Consider the following 19059-nt stretch of genomic DNA (forward strand, 5'->3'; position numbering starts at 1 on the left):
AAGTGAGACATGGGTCCCAGGAGACCCGAGAAGACCCGCATTCAAGGTTTGGGGTCTTCTGGCCCAGACTCAGACATGGAAGTGAGAGATTTGCCAGTAAAACTTGGCCTGTTTCTCTTCCCGTCAGTATCCCGGTGCCTCCAGCTGCCCAAAACTTGAGGTTCCCGTGAACTGGGGGAAGATGGGTGTCCTGTGCCTTCCTTCTGCCCCCTCCCTGCCCTCCAAAACTGGCCAAGGCAGAGAAGCGCAGGGAGGATGGAAGGCATGTCTGCAGTTCTGAGCGTCCAGCTGCTCCTGTCCCCACTCCGTACAGATGAGGAGACCACGTGGCCTTAGAGGACAAACAGAATGTGGTCCCTGGGGGCACGCTGCCACCCCTCGGGGTTCCCACGGCCATGGACCGAGGCAAGGGGGCGGCCCCTCCAGGAACCCGGCTCTGATGTCTCCAGGCAGGGCTCAGAAGGCGTCTCAGCCCATATCTGATGTCTCACCTCTTTCTGCCTGGTCTGACCCCCTACTCCAGGAACTCAGGTTCTTGTCCTGAGTCAGCTGTCACAGCCTGGGTCCAAGTAGGTCTCACAACTTGATTTTCCCAGTCCCCTCCAGAAATGGAATTTCCTTCTGATCTTCAGAAAGTTCATAAATTATTGCAGAGGACCTACTCTGTAACAAGCATTGGTGTCACACAGCAGAAATGCACCCATGATCCAGGTAAACCCATTTCTGTAGGTGGTTGAAGACCTCAGATTCAGCAGAAGGCTGGCATCAGATGCTAATATTCAATTATTTTTGTAAAAGCAGAAATAAGAGAATAACTGGGGTTCATGTACACATTGTTAACATTCAAAAAAATGAAGATCCTGACATCTGGTCCCAGCACTTAAAGGCAGAAAGAGGAAAATTAGGGGAAAATTGGACACAGTGACAGTCGCAACACAGAAGCCCAGCTTGTCTCACTTCTAGTGATCCTGACATTTCTTGGTGAAAGAATTCTTGGGCGGTTTAGTTCTAAGCCTGGAGAGAAATCACACACAGAAAGCTCAATGACCAACTAAGGCCTGGAGCTTGATCTTCACCCCATTTGCCAGCTCACTTCACACTGGGGTCCTCATGGTGTTATGCTCTTCATCCCTCCGCTTGGGTGAGCCAAGTCACATTGTGACCCAGTTGATAACTTAAAAGAGACAAGATTCTCAAATCCTTGGCTTTGGTGACAAAAAGCAAAAAAGACAAAATATGCAAATATCGATGGATTCACTCAACACATGCAAAGCCTCCCTGGGGCTAGTGTTCCCTCTGCAGCCCTTCAGTGATCTGGAGTGGAATGTCCAGAAGAATTCTCGGTGATGACAAGGCTTTTCAAACATCTGCTCTGTCCAGCACCCTGGCAACCGTCCACATGATGCTACTGAGCACTTGAAACCTGGTGGGTGTGACTGAACAGCTGAACGCTTTACTTCATACACATGTAGAGTCAGTGTCTGTACCGCGTGGCTGGGTAAGTACTTTATCAGCCAGTGCAGGTCCAGACTGAGGGGTATATTGTTGTCCTGTTTCTACCCCTGGAACCCCAGCAGTCTCAGTGCACATGCCTGGGAAAAGATTGAGGGAACTTCCTCGATGGCTCAGTAGTAAATAATCCACCTGCCATTGCAAGAGACATGAGAGATGATGGTTCAATCCCTGGGTCAAGAAGATCCCCTCGAGAAGGGAATGACAACACACTCCAGGATTCTTTCCTGGAGAATCCCATGCAGAAAGGAGCCTAGAGAGCTACACACTGTCCATGGGGTCGCAAAGAGTCGGACATGATTGAATCCACTTAGCACGCACACACGCAGCCTCCTATGGCTAGTGGCACCATATTGACTATGCCAAACAGAATACACTTCAACTTTTTATTTTGCCAACTTGCATTGCTTTTATTGTTGTTTCATGGAAAGCATTTTGTTTTAAATATAGCAGTGTTCACATGTCAATCTTTAACTTCCAATCTCACCCCCATCCTTCCCCTCTGTAACTCTAAGTTTGTTTTTAAGTCTTCAAATCTCTTTCTGTCTTGTAAATAAGCTCATCCTTGTAAACTATTAATGAACAGAGGCTTTTTAAATTGACTTTCTATTATTTCAAACTGAATAATTTGAAGGCTCAACTTGCAAATTTTTATGCTTTCCTGGAATTCTAGAAAAAGTTGGATGATCATGGCAACCTACCCAGAATGAGGAATTGATTGTAATAACTCCTCCCCAAAGATTTGATACTTAAAATAGAGTATTAGAATAGCCAGGGGATTACTAATAGGTTGTGAGATTTCTGAAGGCAATCCTATAATTCTTGGACTCCACTCTTAACCTCAGAGCTGCTGGGCTGCTTTGCAGGAGGAGAAGGAGTATCCACGGAGGAACCCCTTCCAAAAGAGATCCAGTCTTTTTTTTTTTTTTTTTTTTTTTTTTGTTATAACATTCTGCGTGCTCAAGGATGGGGCAGGTCAGGACTCAGCATGGTCTTTGTTTACATCGAATTCCTCATACATACTGGGATCAGCAGAGAGGTGCATGGGGTTCAGGATAGTGAGAGTGAACAATCTCTCAGAGAGGGTCCCGTGGTCCAAGTGGGCGTATACTACGTCTTCCGGTGGAGAGTCCTGAGAGGAAGGAAGTGTGACTGATGGACAGACAGGCGATCTTTGAAGGCTGGGGCATTGGGCATTGTAGGGGCTCGGGCTATGGCAAGGGTTTGGGCAGGGAGGACTCACCTCGCTGTTCACTGTTCTGTCTTCCTTGGGCTCTCCTTCCATGATTGCAGCGTCTACAAATGGAAGAGGGTCAAGGCGCTTAGGTTGGGGGCCATTCTTCTAGATCTCCGTATCTTTGGTGGGGACATCAAAGCCAGAAAAAGGCCTGGGTGTGCCCCAGTTTGCTGCGCCTGTCTACTCCACTAAATTAAAAAAAAAAAAAAAATCCCATATACAAGCCGAAACACTGCGGACTCTCTCTGGAACCTGTGCAAACACACGGAGCCTCTCCTACATCTTCTGTTATGGACCATCCTCTAATGCGTATCAGCAGACTCCCAAGATCATAAAGGGGTGAAGAACAGATGGCTGTGGCTGGAGGGAAGAACAGGGCTTGGAACGTCCCTGGTGGCCGGGGATAAAGAGTCCTCCTTCCAGAGCAGAAAGTGTGGGTTCTGTCCCTGGTGGGAGAACTGAGACCCCCCGTGCTGTGAAGCAGCTAAACCCCACAGGCTGCAACTGCTGAGCCCGTGAGCTTTGGAGCCTTGAACTGCACCCCAGCACCACAATTAAGATCCCCCATGCTGCTGCCAAGACCTGCTGCAGCCAGAAATAAATGAACACATATTTTCATATTAAGAACAGGGTTCCATGGTTCTCTGGAAGATATTCCCTCAGGGATTACAACAACGGAAATCAGTTCTTAACCTACAGGAAGTGACAACGCCATTCTCTGCTCTGAGCCCACCTCCCCCTGGGTCAGATGACCCTGTGCCTCCCTCCTTCAAACTTATGATTTTGGGTAGAACTCCAGTGACAATTTGGCTCTTCATGCTTACTTTTTGGGAAACCAGTGACAGACAAGAACAGCAAGGAAGATGCTGGTATAGATGAAGGCTACGGAGAGCCTAAAGAGAAGGTGCAGCTGGCTGGAGTGGCCTTGAGGAAGCTGTGCTTCTGCCAACAAGCAAACGGGAGAAGTTCTGGTTATTCGTTGCATACACCCTGCCACTACACACAGGATTTATAGTATCTCTGTGTCAAAGTGTGTCAGCATCTCTCAACCTCATCAGTTATGGTCTCCAATTCCCAGGAGGTACCAAAGCATCCAGGAGGGATGCTAGTATGGATAAAGTAAAGAGGCTGTGCAAGACCAGCAGAGGTCTGAACCAAGGTCCCTCGGGCACTGATGCAGTTTTTCTCTGGCCCCCCTCATCAAGGCATGGTGTTTATGCATGATTGGAGACCCCTTTAATCCTCAATATGATTACCCCTCCATCCACATATACCTGGAATGGAATTCTCAAGAAGACATGACACTTCTATTTCTGAACAGTGGAATGTTTATTTCATAAAACAATAGCAAAAAATAGCACATATTAAAGTGCTCCCTACAGTTTTCCTCTTCCCCACCCCCACCATCCTTCTGCAAAGATCCTGGTGGAGGGAGGGGAAGCAACTCTCATAAGCATGGGGTCAGGTCACTCAGACTCACTCTCTCCAATTTAGAAATTGCCAGTCCCAGAGCATGAGAAACTCAATGCCCCCTCTGGTTCTAATCCAGACCATGATCTCAAATGCTGATATGACAGGAACGTTGAGGAGCCCAAAGTCACAGAAATGGGAGGTGGTAGAACCAACACTCACACAGGAACCCTCTGTCTTCTCAGAGACTTACTGAGATAGGAGTCCATCTTACTTACCTTCTGTGGTGTGTGGATTCATGGTTGATGGGCAAGTACTTGTAGTGGGTTCTAGGAGAAAGAAGACAGAAGGGGTGAGCAAGTAACCTTCCTCGCCCCATGAATGAGGACTATTCTTTCTGGAAGGTTGACCTCCTGCCTGTCTTTTGACTCTGTCATCCCCCAGAGCACTGATGGGGGAGGGGAGAGCTTCTGGTCCCTCCCCATGAATGCGTTGAGTAGACCCTCCGTCCAAAGAAGTGACAGTGGAAGGAGGCAGGAAGGATATGCCTGGTGGTGAAAGAAAGCTATAAGCAAGAGATATTCTCTCTGCTCCAGGAATGAATATCTATGCTCCTTAATTGGGAAATCACTTGTATGTCAGAGATGCTTCGGGAGAACACTAAGAGCAAGGGGCGGATGCAATCTCTGATCTTCCCAAAGCAGCCCAGCCTCTCCTCCTCCTGGGTCTACCCTGACCCTTTTCTTTATCTGCCTGGATAGACAGGTCTCTGATGAAGAGCATCCATACAGGAGGTGGAAGAGGGTTGAGATGTCATCGACCATCTCTTTTCCTCTCTGGTTCTCATTGCCTCCATTTCTCCAGAAGCCCAAAGGTCCCCTGACACCAGCACGGGGCCCTTGAGACAGAGCTCATGATACAGTAAGATGTCATGGAAAAAGCCAAATGGACTTTTTGCACAGCGCAATCTCATTTGCTATATTGTAAAGCATGGGAATCTTCATGGGTTCTCGATGCAAGGATCCTGGAGTGGGTAGCCATTTCCTCCTCCGGGAGACCACATTTTGTCAGGACTCTTCACTATGGCCATCAGGCTTGGGTGGCCCTGCACGACATGGCTCATAGCTTCATTGAGTTACACAAGCACCTTCATCATGACAAGGCCGTGATCCACGAAGGGGAGATAGTGAAGCACAGAGGAGTCTGTCGAGCTGCAGTTCACGGGATCACAAAGAGCGGGACACAACTTAGCGACTGGATAGCAACAAGAAAGCTGAGCCAGGAGGAGGGTCCTCACCTGTGACAGACAGGAGCAGGGGGTCGCTGTGGTCTGACCACGCATAGGGAGAGCAAGTGAAGGAGCCGTAGCACCTGCAGACCCCAGTGTGGGCTGGGACCCCAGGACCCAGAGGGAACGCTGCCTGGAGTGCTCTGCGGGGGCCCCGCCCTCCAGCGAGCAGGCGCCCAAGGTTCTCCCCCTCCCTGAGCAGATGGAACTGGTCAAAGGCGCGCTCGGAGCTGCAGAGCAAGGTCTCCGTTTCTCCTGACCTCACCCTTGGCCCCCTCTCGTCTCTGAGAGAGGGTTTCTTGCACAGACCTTGAAGGAAGACCTTGATCTTAGAGCACTGAGTAGCTCTAGTCCTAAATAGAGGCCTAAAGCCAGAAGTGTGCAACGAGAGAAACATTGCAATGAGAAGGCCGTCCACTGCCAGGAGAGAAAGCCCCACAGCAAGGAATACCCAGCACAGGGGAAAATTCAAACTTAACTTTAATAATGGATTGTCACTTAATATCCTTTTTTAAACAAAGAAATATAAACAAATGAGCAACTGAATCACTCTTTCGTACTACAGGAAATAACAACATCTTAAATCAACTAGAATTCAACCAAAAAAGAAAATTTAAAAACCAACCAGATGGGCCGCTCTTGAAAACCGGCACCTGCTAACTATTTCTGGGACCCTAAGGAAACATGGTAATGATCCAGATGCAGATATTATGGAGTAGAAATTGGCAGAACCTCACAGGATATTTGACCACCTCACTCTTGAGGGAGTGTTCAACACTGCTCTGCCCACTCCCAGGGCTGGAAGGAACTCCTTGGTGGGAAGGGTTGGAGGGACCACTTCCCCCTCTTTGTGCAGAAGGAGGGGTTAAACCTGAGGCTGAGCAACTTCACGGTGTCAACCTCTATCTCGATCACCCAGGGGCCGGACTGCAAGGGTGTCTGGTACAACAGCGCTCCGGACAGGGGAAGGGAGCTCTGACGTGAAGGTGGGAAAACCAGCCCCTTAACCAAGCATCATTGGCTGCCTGAGCCGGGAACTGCCCGGGTCCCTGCTCTGGTACATCTTTCTCCACTGATCGTTCTTTCACGTTCTTGCTGTTTCACTCTGTCACCAGCTGTGTCTTCTCTTTACCACATGGCAGGTACTCTGTTCTCATTTCCCTTCCGTGTTCACACCTCTCCCTCTGGTTTGTTCCCTCTCCGAGTGTGTGAGTGTCTCTGCACACCTGTCATTGTCTCCCAGTACTGATGCTGGACTGGACACCAGACCTTCTGTGACACAGACAGCAGAGGGAACTGGTCTGGACACACTCACCTGTGATGACGATGTCCACGGGGTCGCTGGGGGCTGACCACTCATAGGGGGAGCGGCTGAGAGAGCCGTAGCATCTGTAGGTGCCTGCTCTCACCAAAGTTATGGGGCCAATGAAGAAGTCAGCTGCGGCATGCCTGCCCATGAACGTCTCTCCACGTGCCTGGAAATGCCCTGTGCTGTTTTCTTGGTGCAGGATAAACTTGTCAAACAGCAGCTGTGATTGACAGTGAAGTGTCACATTTCTTCCCTCCTGCACGAGGGGGCCTGGGTGGGCTGAGATGGCGGGTTTTGTGAGCACACCTAGGAGCAAAGAGGTTGTGAGCTTCAGTGAGTCATCCCGCTTCAGTGTTTCCCCAGAGAGCTGAAGGTGTGAAAAATGGAACCACCAAAGCCAATGACCCTTCCTGTCTGTACTGTTGCATTCTCTCTAGCCTTGTTCTCTGGCTCTGGCTCATGCTTTTCTGTTTCTCTTTGCTCAAGACCTCCAGCCTCCTCTGTGCTTATTCTAAACTCTTTAGATGATGGATCTGCTCTCAGCTTCATGCATGCATGCTCAGTCACTTCACTCGTGTCTGACTCTGTGGACCCCATGGAATGTAGCCTGCCAGGATCCTCTGTCCACGGGATTCTCCAGGTAAGAATACTGGAGTGGATTGCCATGCTCTCAGCTTTATCCAATCCCTAATATGCGTGGTGGGGAGCTGGGTGGTTCTGAGGATACATTCCCTGTTCCCGTCACACTCATATAGAATGTGGGCGATGACTGGCAGGATGGTGGGATGGAGGAGGAGAAAAGGGAACATTTCCCATTTGACCCCATCTCATGCCTCTGGAGACTTTCCTGAGACTCCTCCCTGGGGTTCCAGCTCCTTCATCGGGGACTACAGTTCCCTACTGTGTGGCAGGTGCTGGATCAGGGTCGTTCCCCATACCCCTGCTGGCAGGCAGTGGCCGCATCCTGTCTAACTAATGCTGAGGGAGTCTTTTCCTTCCTGACCGGGGACCCCATCTATTCAACACCCAGAGTTTAAACTCTCACACTGGGTTCTCTTTCCTGATTCATTTCTGGCTAGGAATCACTAAGTCTTGAACCACATAAGGAACTTGGACCTAGGGTGGGATTGCCTGCATAGAAGGCTGTCCCAGGCTTGGCTGGACCCCTCATACCTGTGATGACAATGTGCAGGGGGTCACTGTGTATGGGCAACAGGAGAAACCTGGAGAATCCAGAACATGTGTAGGACCCGGCATGTTCTCTGGTCACCGGGCCAAGGGTGAAGTTGTTGAAATGATTTCCCTGGAGCTCAGACAAACTGGTCCCATGTGCTTTGAACAGTCTGAATCTCTTAAGTGGAGAACGGAAGTGACACTGGAGAGTCACAGTCTGTCCTAAGGGAACCACAGGGCTTGGCCAGGCTGACAAAGAGGGCTTCTCCAATTCACCTAGGAGAGATGGAGGCACAGGCTTTGAGAGGAAAATAGGAACAGTCCCGTCTCCCCACTGCTCTTGTTGGAGGCCTTCCCCTTCAATTCTTCCAAGGTAGCAACTCTAAAGTGCATCACCCTGACATTCAAGGATACCTAGGGCATGGGGACAGACAGAGACACAGTCAACCCAGGACAGACATCATGGAGAGCCTAAGGATGTGATTCTGAGCAGTGATTCTTCTCAGGAGAAGAATAAGTCCTTGGACTGACAAAATGTTGAAAACTCTCTCAAAACATAAAACATTGGGGATTCCTAGAAGGTCAAGGGGTTAGTACTCAGCACTTTCTATGCCAAGGGCCTGGGTTGAATCCTTCATCAGGATACTGAAATCCTGCACACTGTGCAATGCATGCAAAGGAAAACACCACAGAAAAATGATGCATGGAAAAAAAGTTAAAGGACTTCCGTGTTGTATTTGTTGTAGCTCAAACAGTAAAGAATCTCCCCGCAAAGAGCAGGGTTCAGTCCTCAGGTAGCGAAGATGCCCTGGAGAAGGAAATGGCAACCCCCTCCAGGATTCTTGCCTGGGGAACCCCATGGACAGAGGAGCCTGCTGAGCCACAGTCCATGGGGTCAGAAAGAGTCAGAAACGACTGAGCGACTTACAGTAACACAACTAAGGACAGAAAATGCCACTTGACTGAAAAGCAGGAAGGAAACCATGAACCCCGCTCCTTTGTTAGCTAGCCTCCATCAAATGTGGGACCAGGTCCAGGTGCCCTGCCTGATGCCCAGACCCTTCCCTGGGGTCAGTTCTAGCAGGCGGTCTTGCAGATCCTGTTGTGAAGGGCCGGTTGGACATGCCACCTTGTTGGAGAGGGGTCTGTGGGCTGCAGCCGCTCGCTCCCTCTCATGATAGAAATGGCAGTCAGGGGACCCAGCTCCCAGCTCCCAGACTTAACACTGTCCCTTCAGGTCCAGAGTCCAGAGCTGGGCTAACCTCTGGAGAGAGTGAAGATGAGTATCAAGGGAATAGAGGACCTGGGATCCACAGGGCACACGGCTCTCACTGTACTGGCAGGGGTCTCACCCTGCCCCTCGTGTCATCTGTTCAGCCCCGCCTGCTCTGCTGAACACAGAAATAAGGGATGGGGAGGACTCACCCACAGCTGTCCAGATCCTCAGACTCACACAGAATCCTAGAAGGAAAAGCCCGTCAGAGATGGCTTGTCCCGATGGACCCCACGCTCCTTGCACCCTCATCCAGGGAACCTGGTCAGTGGTGTGAAGACCCCCGATTTCCACCATAAACCAAACCTGCCGAATCTTTCCAGACTCACCGAGACTCAGGAGGCTGAGGAGTGTGGGGCGCATGGCTCTGCTTCTGTGAGGCAGGAGGCAGGACTGAGCAAAGCTGACCGAGTCACAGGATGCGGAAGGCGGGCAGTGTTGTTGGTACTGTCAGCCTGGTGCAGGTCACAGGGGACGATGGGCAGCCTCTTCTCACATCAGGGATGGAAGTCTGTCTGAGCCTCGTCACTGAGGTCGCCTTATGACCTGAGCGCCACTTTTTGTTCCCCTGAACACTATAAACACAGGAGGACTTGAACAGGTTCTTGTTGCCTTTAGGAAGTAGTCATGGTGATTCTGTATATACCATGCAGCATGCTTTTCCCAAGCTCGTGATAAATGTCATTAACCTTAAGTCTTTGCAGAAAAGAAATCACAAGTACCCACCTTGTATCTCTGGCTCAGTACAGGTTACCAATTAAAGACTCATTAATAGAGACTTTGATTCTGCATTCTTACGAGAGGAACAAACATGCATTTTATGGCTCTTTGAAAATTGTTAAAAATTCTATATTGTAATATATGTGATTAAGAAACTAATTGTGGTAGTTTCAGCTGTACAGCAAAGTGATTCAGTTATTCATATACATGCATCTATTGCTCTCAAATTCTTTTCCCAATTATGTAGTTACAGAATATTAAGTAGAATTCTCTGATTTTACAGTAGGTACTTGTTGGTCATCCATCTTTGTGTATAAGGCAATCCCAAACTTCCAATCTAACCTCCCCCTGACACTATCCTCCCTGATGTCTGTAAGTTCATTCTCTGTGAATCTGTTTTATAAATTAGTTCATTTTGTTAGAAGTCACAAATAAGTGAAATCATGTGATTTGTCTTTCTCTGACTCTTCTTCATCTGAAATTCTTTCGTGACTGTGAGTGGAAACTTTGCACACACAACACCCTTTCTGTCTCTCTCTCTTGATCCCCTTCCAATGCAAGGACCACACATGTACACAAAGATAATGTCTGTAAAGAAGACTTTGGTGTATTTTTGGGAGGGGAATTTGTTCTGCCTGAAAAGGTGGTCAACCTTGCTTACTACATACTCAAATGAACACAAAATATGTCAAGTAGAGACTTCTAAACTCCAGAATGCTTGAGTGAGAGGCATGTCCACAACAATCAATTCCAAACAGGGACAAAATGGCCCAGCTGTTTCCGGACTCCAAGAGCAGCCATACACCCATATCAGCTGTTGTTCATAGACAGGAAAGAACCTCAGTAAGGGCAGTGATTCCACACCATTTTGCTGGGGTCGGGGGTTGTTAACATTATTGATGCTCCCTAAATAATAAATCTAATTGGGAGGGGGGATCGGAATGGGGAATACGTGTAAATCTATGGCTGATTCATATCAATGTGTGACAAAACCCACTGAAATGTTGTGAAGTAATTAGCCTCCAACAAATAAAAAAATAATAATAAATCTAATCTCCTCTTGATCATTATGTGTGTAAAAGACTAAGAATACCGTCACTCTTCTTAAAATTTCCTTTTATTTACTTAACATCATGTTTCAGAATTGATCTATATTTTTTGTCATTTCAGTGTGTGCATATTTACTGCCATATATTATTTCATTGCAGAATATAAACCATAAATTTTAAAATAAAAAAATTTTTGAAGTGTATTTCATTTCTGCAGTATAGCAAATTGATTCAGCTTGACATATATATTTTTTCCATTATCATTTATGGAAAGATCCTGAATAGAAGTCCCTGTGCCATGCTGTAGGACCTCTATGTTAATCCATTTTATGTAAAAATAGATTTCATCTGCTACCCAAGTTCCCAATCCTTCCCTCCCCATTGACAACCACAAGCCTGTTCTCTATGTCTGCGGGTCTGTTCCTCTTTCATTGATAGGTTCTTTTTAGATTCCACAGATGGGTGATATCACATGAACATTGTCTTTCTCTTTCTGTCTACTTCACTTAATATGATAATTCCAGGTCCATCCATGCTGCTGCAAACGGCATTATTTCATTTTCTAAATCTCTGGGTGGTATTCCATTCTCTGTGTGTATAAGCATATCCATTTTATTTATTCATTCATCTGTCGATGGACATTTAGGCTGTTCCCATGTCTTGGCTATTGTAAGTTTTGCTGCTCTGAACACAGGGGTGCATGAATCTTTTCAAGGTATCGTTTTATTCCAGATATATGCTCGGGACTGGAATTGTTGGATCATATGGAAACTCTCCTTACTGTTTTCCATAGTGGCTGTAGCAGTTTACACTCCCCCAAGAGTGTAAGAGGGCTTCCCTCTTCTCCACGTGCTCTCCAGCATCTATTATTCATCAACTGTTTAATGATGGCCATTCTGATCAGTATGAGGTGGTACCACATCGCAGTGTCAAATGACCTTTCTCTACTAATGAGCAATGCTGAGCATCTTTTCATATGCCTGTTGCCATCTGCATATCTTCCTTTAAACCACAAATATCAATTGTGAGAATGACGCCTACGGATTTTGTCTAAAATGAACGACACCTCTGCTGATGTCTCATGAATGTGCTCTGAGCCCAACCTCACGTTGTTGTCAAGGGACGGAATGATGAAGACTTCAGGAAAGAATAGTGACTTTGTCTGGAAAGCCAGCAGACCAACGAGATGGCAGACTTGTGCCCCCAAAGAATCATATTACCTGAGTTAGATGGGCTTTTTGGGGAGTGAGAGGAATGGTCAAACAGTGTTTAGTGAATGTAAAATAACACTAGCCCACTGGGAAGAAAATTCCAAGGAGAAGAGAGAACAATACAGATTAAACACCCACCGGTGAACTCACACTTTCATACTTACATCACACACACACACACTAAAAGAGGAGTAGGTGTGGCTCGTTGGTGCAATGCTTTAATTAATTCATTAATGGGTGTACTGGGAACAGGCGTTCTCTAGTTGCGGGAAGCAGGGGCTGCTCTTTGCTGTGGTGCAGGGTCTTCTCAGCGCCCTGGCTTCTCTTGTTCTGGAGAACCCGCTCTAGGCACATGGGCTTGTGGCCCACGTCCTTAACTGCCCCGAGGTATGTGGAATCTTCCCAGTCCCAGGATCAGGCCCCTGTCCCCCACATCTGCAGGCAGATTCCCAACCACTGAACCATCAGGGAAGTCCTGTTGTGAGCTTTTTTTCCCCTTAATTTATTTATTTTTAATTTAAGGAAAACTACAATATTGTTAGTTTCTGCCATACATCAACATGGATCAGCCATAGCTATCGTTACGTCCTCACCAATGTGGAAAACTTTTAATCTTGATATCCTTGATTCTTGAAGCTCTCCATGCATGTCTGGTCATACTCTCCCTCTAAGCCCCTGATGAAACAACAGGTTTTGTGTGTTCTGCCGCTTTATACCTCTTTACGAATGGGAAAGTGTAATACCTTTCAAGTTCAGAGCCTTGGGAATAGTTTTACTCCCTAAGTCACGTCTGACTCTTTGTGATCCCACAGGCTGCAATCCCCCAGGTTCCTCTGTCCGTAGGGAATCTGCAGGCAAGAATTCTGGGGTGGGTTGCCATTTCCTTGTCCAGGGGATCTTCCCAACTGAGGGCTCGAGCTCAGGTCGCCTGCCTTGCAGGCGGATTCTCTATCATCTGAGTCACCAGGGAAGCCCAACAGTAGATAATGTGATTCAATATTTCCTCCCACAATTCACGTTGCCACTGTTTTTCATTTCCTTTTCACGTGGGCCTGGTGGGATGTTGGCATCGTGCTTTCACTGCCAGGGTAGCAGAGCGCTGAGGTGGAAGATACCATAAATTTAAAAATAGAAGTGTGAATAGAAGTGCCAGATTTCTAATTAAAAAAGATGTGCAGCAAGCAGCAAAGATTTACTGTATAGCACGGGGAACCACAGTCAATGTGTTGCAATAACCTAAGATGGAAAATAATCTGAAAAGTAATGTATGTGTATTTGTATAACTGAAAATCACCTTGTGGTGCACCTGAAACACTGTAAGTCAACCAGACTTCAATAAACTATAAATATTATCAGATTAGAAAATGGAGCCAGTAAAATAAATAAATCTTAAATGAAATGAAGGAAAATTAATTCATCAGTCATGTCTGATTCTCTGCAACCTAATGGACTGTAGCCTGGCAGGCTCCAATGTGCATGGGATTTTCCAGGCAGGAATACTGGAATGAGTCGCCATTTCCTTCCCCAAATACTGCAGGTCAACTGCAGCATACTCCCTGATGGTCTGTGTACTCACGCTCACACTCCAACTCTGCATACGGTGTATTCACATGGGCACCTTGATTGGCGCAAACGAGTCTCAGCCCAGATTGTGAGCTTCTGGAAAGTCCCTGGAAGGAAGTCAAAGCCTGAGACCCAGGGCCTCCCCACTCCACACTCCCCAGCTCAGCTCAGGAGCCCTTCCAGGCTTCTCCACCATCACTCTAGGATCCCAGTGCCCCCACCTCCTCCCCCACTGAATTCCTGGGAGTGAAGTGAGACATGGGGACCCAGGAGCCCTGGGAAGACTCACCTGCAGGGTTCGGGGTCCTCTGGCCCAGACTCAGCCCTGGAAGTGAGAGATTTGCCAGTGAAAGCCTGGGCTCATTCTTTCCCCATCAGGATCCCTGGTCCCTCCAGCCGCCTGAGCCCTGACATTCCTGTGAACTGGGGGTGGGGGTGGGTGGCCTGTGCCCTCCTGCGGGCTCCTCCTGCCCTCCACAACTGGCCGAGGCAGAGAAGCAAAGAGAGGATGGAAGGCGTGTCAGCAACTCTGGGCGCCTAGACACTCCCACCCCCGCCCTGTACAGGTGAGGAGACCACGGGGCCCTTGAGGACAAACAGGATGTGGTCCCTGGGGGTCTGCTGCCGCCCCTTGGGGTTCCCACGGCCGTGGACCCGCAGCAAGGGGGCAGCCCCTACCTCCGTGTACCTGGCTCTGATGTCTCCAGGCAGGGCTCAGGAGGCCTCTCAGCCCAGACCTGAGGTCTCAGCTCTTTCTCTTTAGGCTAGGTCTAACTGCCTGCTCTATAGGGTGAGACCCAGGTTCTCATCCTGATTCAGCCCCAGGCAGTCTGGTTCCAGCTAGGATTTAGAAATTTATTTTCCCAGTCCCCTCCAGAAATTTACTTCACATCTTAGGTCAGTTCATAAGTTATTGCAGAGCACCTACTCTGTCCCAGGCATTGGTGTCACACAGCAGAAACACACACATGACCCAGGTAAACCCATCTTCTGTAGATCCTTGAAGAACTCAGATTCTGCAGAATGCGGGCATCAAAAGCTAATATTCAATTATTTTTTTAAAAGAGGAATTATGAGAATAACTCGGGTCTATTTCTACACTGTAAACTACTAAATAAATGAAGCTCATGAATTCTAGTCCCAGCACTTTATGGCAGAAAAAAAAAGTGGGGAAAACTGAAACAGTGACAGATTTTCTTTTCTTGGGCTCCAAAATTACTGGGGATAGTAACTGCAGCCATGAAATTAAAAGACCTTTCTCCTTGAAGAAAAGCTGTGACAAACCTCGACAGTGTATGAGAAATCACTGTTCCAACAGAGGTCCCTATAGTCAATGCTATGGTTTCCTAGTAGGCACATATGGATGTGAGAGTTTGACGTAAAGAAGGCTGAGCACTGAAGAACATGCTTTTAGACTGTGGTGCTGGGGAAGACTCTTGAGAGTCCCTTAGACAGCAAGGAGATGAAACCCATCAATCCTAAAGGAAATCAACCCTGAGAGTATTCATTGGTAGGACTGATGGTGAAGCTGAAGCTGCAATAATTTGACCACATGATGCAAAGAACTGACTAATGGAAAAGACCCTGATGCTGGGAAAGATTGAGGGCAAGAGGAGAAGAGGGCGACAGAGGATGAGATGGTTGGAAGGCATGATTGCCTTAATGGACTTGAATTTGAGCAAACTCTGGGAGATAGTGAAGGACAGATAAGCCTGGCGAGCTTCAGTCCATGGTCACAAAAGTCACACATGACTTAGTGACTGAACAACAGCGTCTACACTGTACTTGAGGGAAGAGGCTGCCTGAGGAGGTATGGACACCATGCGGGAGGAGCGAGTACATTCTAAAGAGAATAGATATTCAATAGAACGTGGGACACAGGCACTCTCTGGGAAGATGGGGAGTTGGTGGTGGGCATGTACAGTGCTGTCCACTGTTCAAGGATGCTGGTTTAATTTTTAATAAAAATGGAATATACAAGCAAAAGACTGTATGATGAGAAAGCTTTATGAAGGTCACATTATATTAGCTGCTGTAGAGAACAGGGAAATGAGAGTATAAATGTAATTTTTTAAATTAAAAACAATAATTCTTGCCCTTCAATTATTCCAATATGGGCATGTCAACCAGCATTCTAAATGATTTATGTGGATTTTTCTTATGAAAATTGCCCCTTAATAATGCAAAAACCCACTAACAGGTGATGGAAATGACAGAGTCTACCTTAAATCTACTTTCAATTGGGAGGAGAAAAGGGACTTGTTGAGCTGACTGTTATCAGAAGAGCTGAGATGAGACAGCACACAAATGTTAAATGACCTATTTTCTGCACATTTGCATATGTCTGTGTGTGTGTGTTTGTGTGTGTGTGTGTGTGTGTGTGTGTGTGTGTGTGTGGTGTGTAACTGCACCAGTATCTTTGGGAGGGAAGAAAAGGTGAGACCTGAGATTGGAGGGTGGGGGTCACCTCTAGAGGACCATGAGCAGGCTGGAATTCAGGTAGAAGTGTTTGGAGTTGGCCCTGAAGATGTGGGCACCATGGAAGGTTTCCGGGCAGAAAGCAGATTCTGAAATGTGAGTTAGAAAAATGAAATGTGGAGGGTGAACTGGAAATGGGAGTGTTGGTCTGGAGTTGAGAACCCAGGGAGGTTATGGCAGGGATCCAGGTGTGGCTGTGGGCTGGACTATGTGAATGGAAAGGACAGCAGGGGTCAGGGGCACCCTGGAGGCTGAATTCTCTTACTACGTGATTAAATATGAGATGTAAGAGTCGGAGAGTTTAGTGTGACCTTCACTCCCTGCCTTGGTTGGGTGGAGGCAGCAGCGATGCCCTCAGAGACCTGGTGAACCACGGGGTGGGGGAGCCAGGAGGGCAGCGGAGTTTTGCAAAGTACAGTCTGCTCTCACAAGAAAGCACAGCTCTTCCTCCTGGGCCCAGAGAGCAGGCTTTACTTCTGCCAGGGACAGGCCAGGGTGTGTAAGAAGCAGGATGTGTCTCTGTCCCCTTGAGGTGAAGCATAGAGTCATTTCTGTCCCTTCAAAGCATCCTTTGATGCTGCATGTTGCTCTCCTCTTCATACAACAGAGACTCCAGGATTCAGACAAGAATAGTCCTCATAGACTTCCTGATCAAGGACAGACACATATATTAATACATATTATATATTTCCATGAAGAAAAATACAAATAAGACAGGAAGTAGCCTGCTAAAGTCATCAACCAACTCAGGAAGTGGTATAGCCACCACTAAAATCTATTGATCTATCTATCTACATATCATCATAGAGAATGAAATGCAATGTGAAGTGAAAGTGAAGTCGCTCAGTCATGTCCAGCTCCTTGCGACCCCACGGACTGTATCCAACCAGGCTCCTCCGTCCATGGGACTTTCTGGGCAAGAATACTGGAGTGGGTTCCCCTTTCCTTCTCCAGGAGATCTTCCCCACCCAGGGATCGATCCCCGGTCTCCCGCGTTGTAGACAGATGCTTTACCATCTGAGCCACCAGGGAAGACACCACTCCAATATTCTTGCTTGGAGAACCGCATGGAAAGAAGGTTCTATAACATTTCTGTCCAAAGGGTCGCAAAGAGCCGAACTTGACCAAGCGACTAAGCACATATATTATCTATCTATCCAGTTTCACTGAGTTATAATTGACATACAGCCCTGTGGTGTCCAAGCTAATGACCTGAGTCACATGTATTATGAAATGATTGCACGTTCAGATATATCGCACAGCCGTGTGGAATGTGCTCACTCACAGCAGCAACAGGAAAGGACGCTCCTGCATGTCTTCATTTGTAGCCATCCTGACATTCCTCTTGGTAAAGCAGTTCTTGGGTGGTTAACTTCTAAGCCAGGAGGAAGATCGCATACAGAGAACTCAATGAGCAACTAAAGCTCTGTGGAGCTTGAGCTTCGCCCCATTTGCCAGGTCAATTCACACCGGGGTCCTCATGGTGTTATCCTTCAGCCCTCCACTTGGGTGAGTCAAGCCACATTGTGCCACCAGCTGATAACTTAAGAGGCACAAGAATCTCAAATCCTTGGCTTTGGTGAAAAGAAGCAAAGAAGACAAATGTGCAAATATCGAAGGATTCACACAACATATGCAAATCTTCCCTGGGGCAAGTGTTCTCTCTGCAGCCCTTCAGTGATCTGGAGTGGAATGTCCAGTAGAATTCTCGGTGATGACGTGACTCTTTAAACATCTGCTCTGTCCAGCACCCTGGCACCTGGCCACATGTCGCTACTGAGCACTTGAAACGTGGTGGGTGTGACTGAAGAACTGAATGCTTTACTTCATACACATGTAGAGTCAATTTCTGCACCGCGTGGCTGGGTATCTACTTTGTCGGCCAGCGCAGGTCCACACTGAGGGGGATTCTGTTGTCCTGTTTCTACCCCTGAATCCCCAGCAGCCTCAGTGCACATGCCTGGGAAAAGATTGAGGGAGCTTCCTCGACGACTCAGTAGTAAAGAATCTGCCTGCCAATGCAAGTGACATGAGAGACGTGAGTTCGATCCCTGGGTCAAGAAGATCCCCTCGAGAAGGGAATGGCTGCCCACTCCAGGATTCATGCCTGGAGAGTCCCATGCATGGAGGAGCCTAGTGAGCCTCACACTGTCTATGGCATTGCAAAGAGTCAGACATGCCTGAAACGAATTAGCATGCACACAACCAACCTCATATAAGTAGTGGCACCACACTGGATATCTCAATCAGAATATGCTTCATCTGTTTAGTTGGCCAACTAGCATTGCTTTTATTAGCTTTTATGGAAATCATTTTATTTTAAATATAGCACATGTCAATCTTAAACTTTCAGTCATTCTCTCCCCCAACCCTTCCCCTCTGTAACTCTAAGATTGTTCTCTAAGTCTACAAGGCTGTTTCAGTTTTGTAAGTATGTTCATCCTTGTAAAACGTTACTGAATAGACATCTTATTTAGTGGTTTTGTGATTTTTTTAAAAACTGAATAATTTGAAGAATCAGCTAGCAGATTTTTTTATGCTTTATTGGAATTTTAGATAAAGTAAGATGATCATATTAACCTACCCAGTAAGTGTGATTGATTATACCATTCCCCAAACAATGAGACAGAAAAATGGAGTCCTAGAAGAGACAGGAGTTTACTTCGACGTTGTGGGATTTTTGAAGATGATCCAGCAATCTTGGACTCCACTGTTCACCTCAGAGGTGCTGGGCTGCTTTGGAGGAGAAGGAGGAGTGTCCACGGAGGAACCTCTTCAAAAAGAGATCTAAGTCTTCGATATGTAGCACTCTGTGGGCTCACAGCCTGGGGCCAAG

The 19059-nt window shown here is 47.4% G+C and overlaps 1 protein-coding gene across 1 annotated transcript; it reads right to left on the reverse strand.

Annotated features, from left to right (window-relative positions):
• Positions 1–2488: 2488 nt before the first annotated feature.
• Positions 2489–9565, reverse strand: LOC136157687 (putative killer cell immunoglobulin-like receptor like protein KIR3DP1). Its single transcript, XM_065919492.1, has 9 exons — positions 9532–9565; positions 9355–9390; positions 7930–8205; positions 6763–7062; positions 5457–5756; positions 4438–4488; positions 3593–3691; positions 2756–2808; positions 2489–2644 (listed from the first exon to the last, which is right to left on the reverse strand). The coding sequence occupies exons 1-9, from the start codon at positions 9563–9565 to the stop codon at positions 2489–2491; spliced, it is 1305 nt and encodes a 434-aa protein (XP_065775564.1).
• Between the last annotated feature and the right edge of the window lie 9494 nt (positions 9566–19059).

Source organism: Muntiacus reevesi, chromosome 2, assembly GCF_963930625.1.
Source record: "Muntiacus reevesi chromosome 2, mMunRee1.1, whole genome shotgun sequence".
Taxonomy (NCBI): Eukaryota; Metazoa; Chordata; class Mammalia; order Artiodactyla; family Cervidae; genus Muntiacus; species Muntiacus reevesi.

Bases quoted from the DNA above. Each gene is read 5' to 3' on its own strand.
- LOC136157687 (XM_065919492.1), bottom strand. From the start codon at position 9,565: ATGCGCCCCACACTCCTCAGCCTCCTGAGTCTCG. The intron at 8,206-9,354 runs GTGAGTCCTCCC...CATCTCTCCTAG, and splicing joins GAGGATCTGGACAGCTGTGG to GTGAATTGGAGAAGCCCTCT. The intron at 7,063-7,929 runs GTATGAGGGGTC...CTTTGCTCCTAG, and splicing joins CCTGCACATTGTCATCACAG to GTGTGCTCACAAAACCCGCC.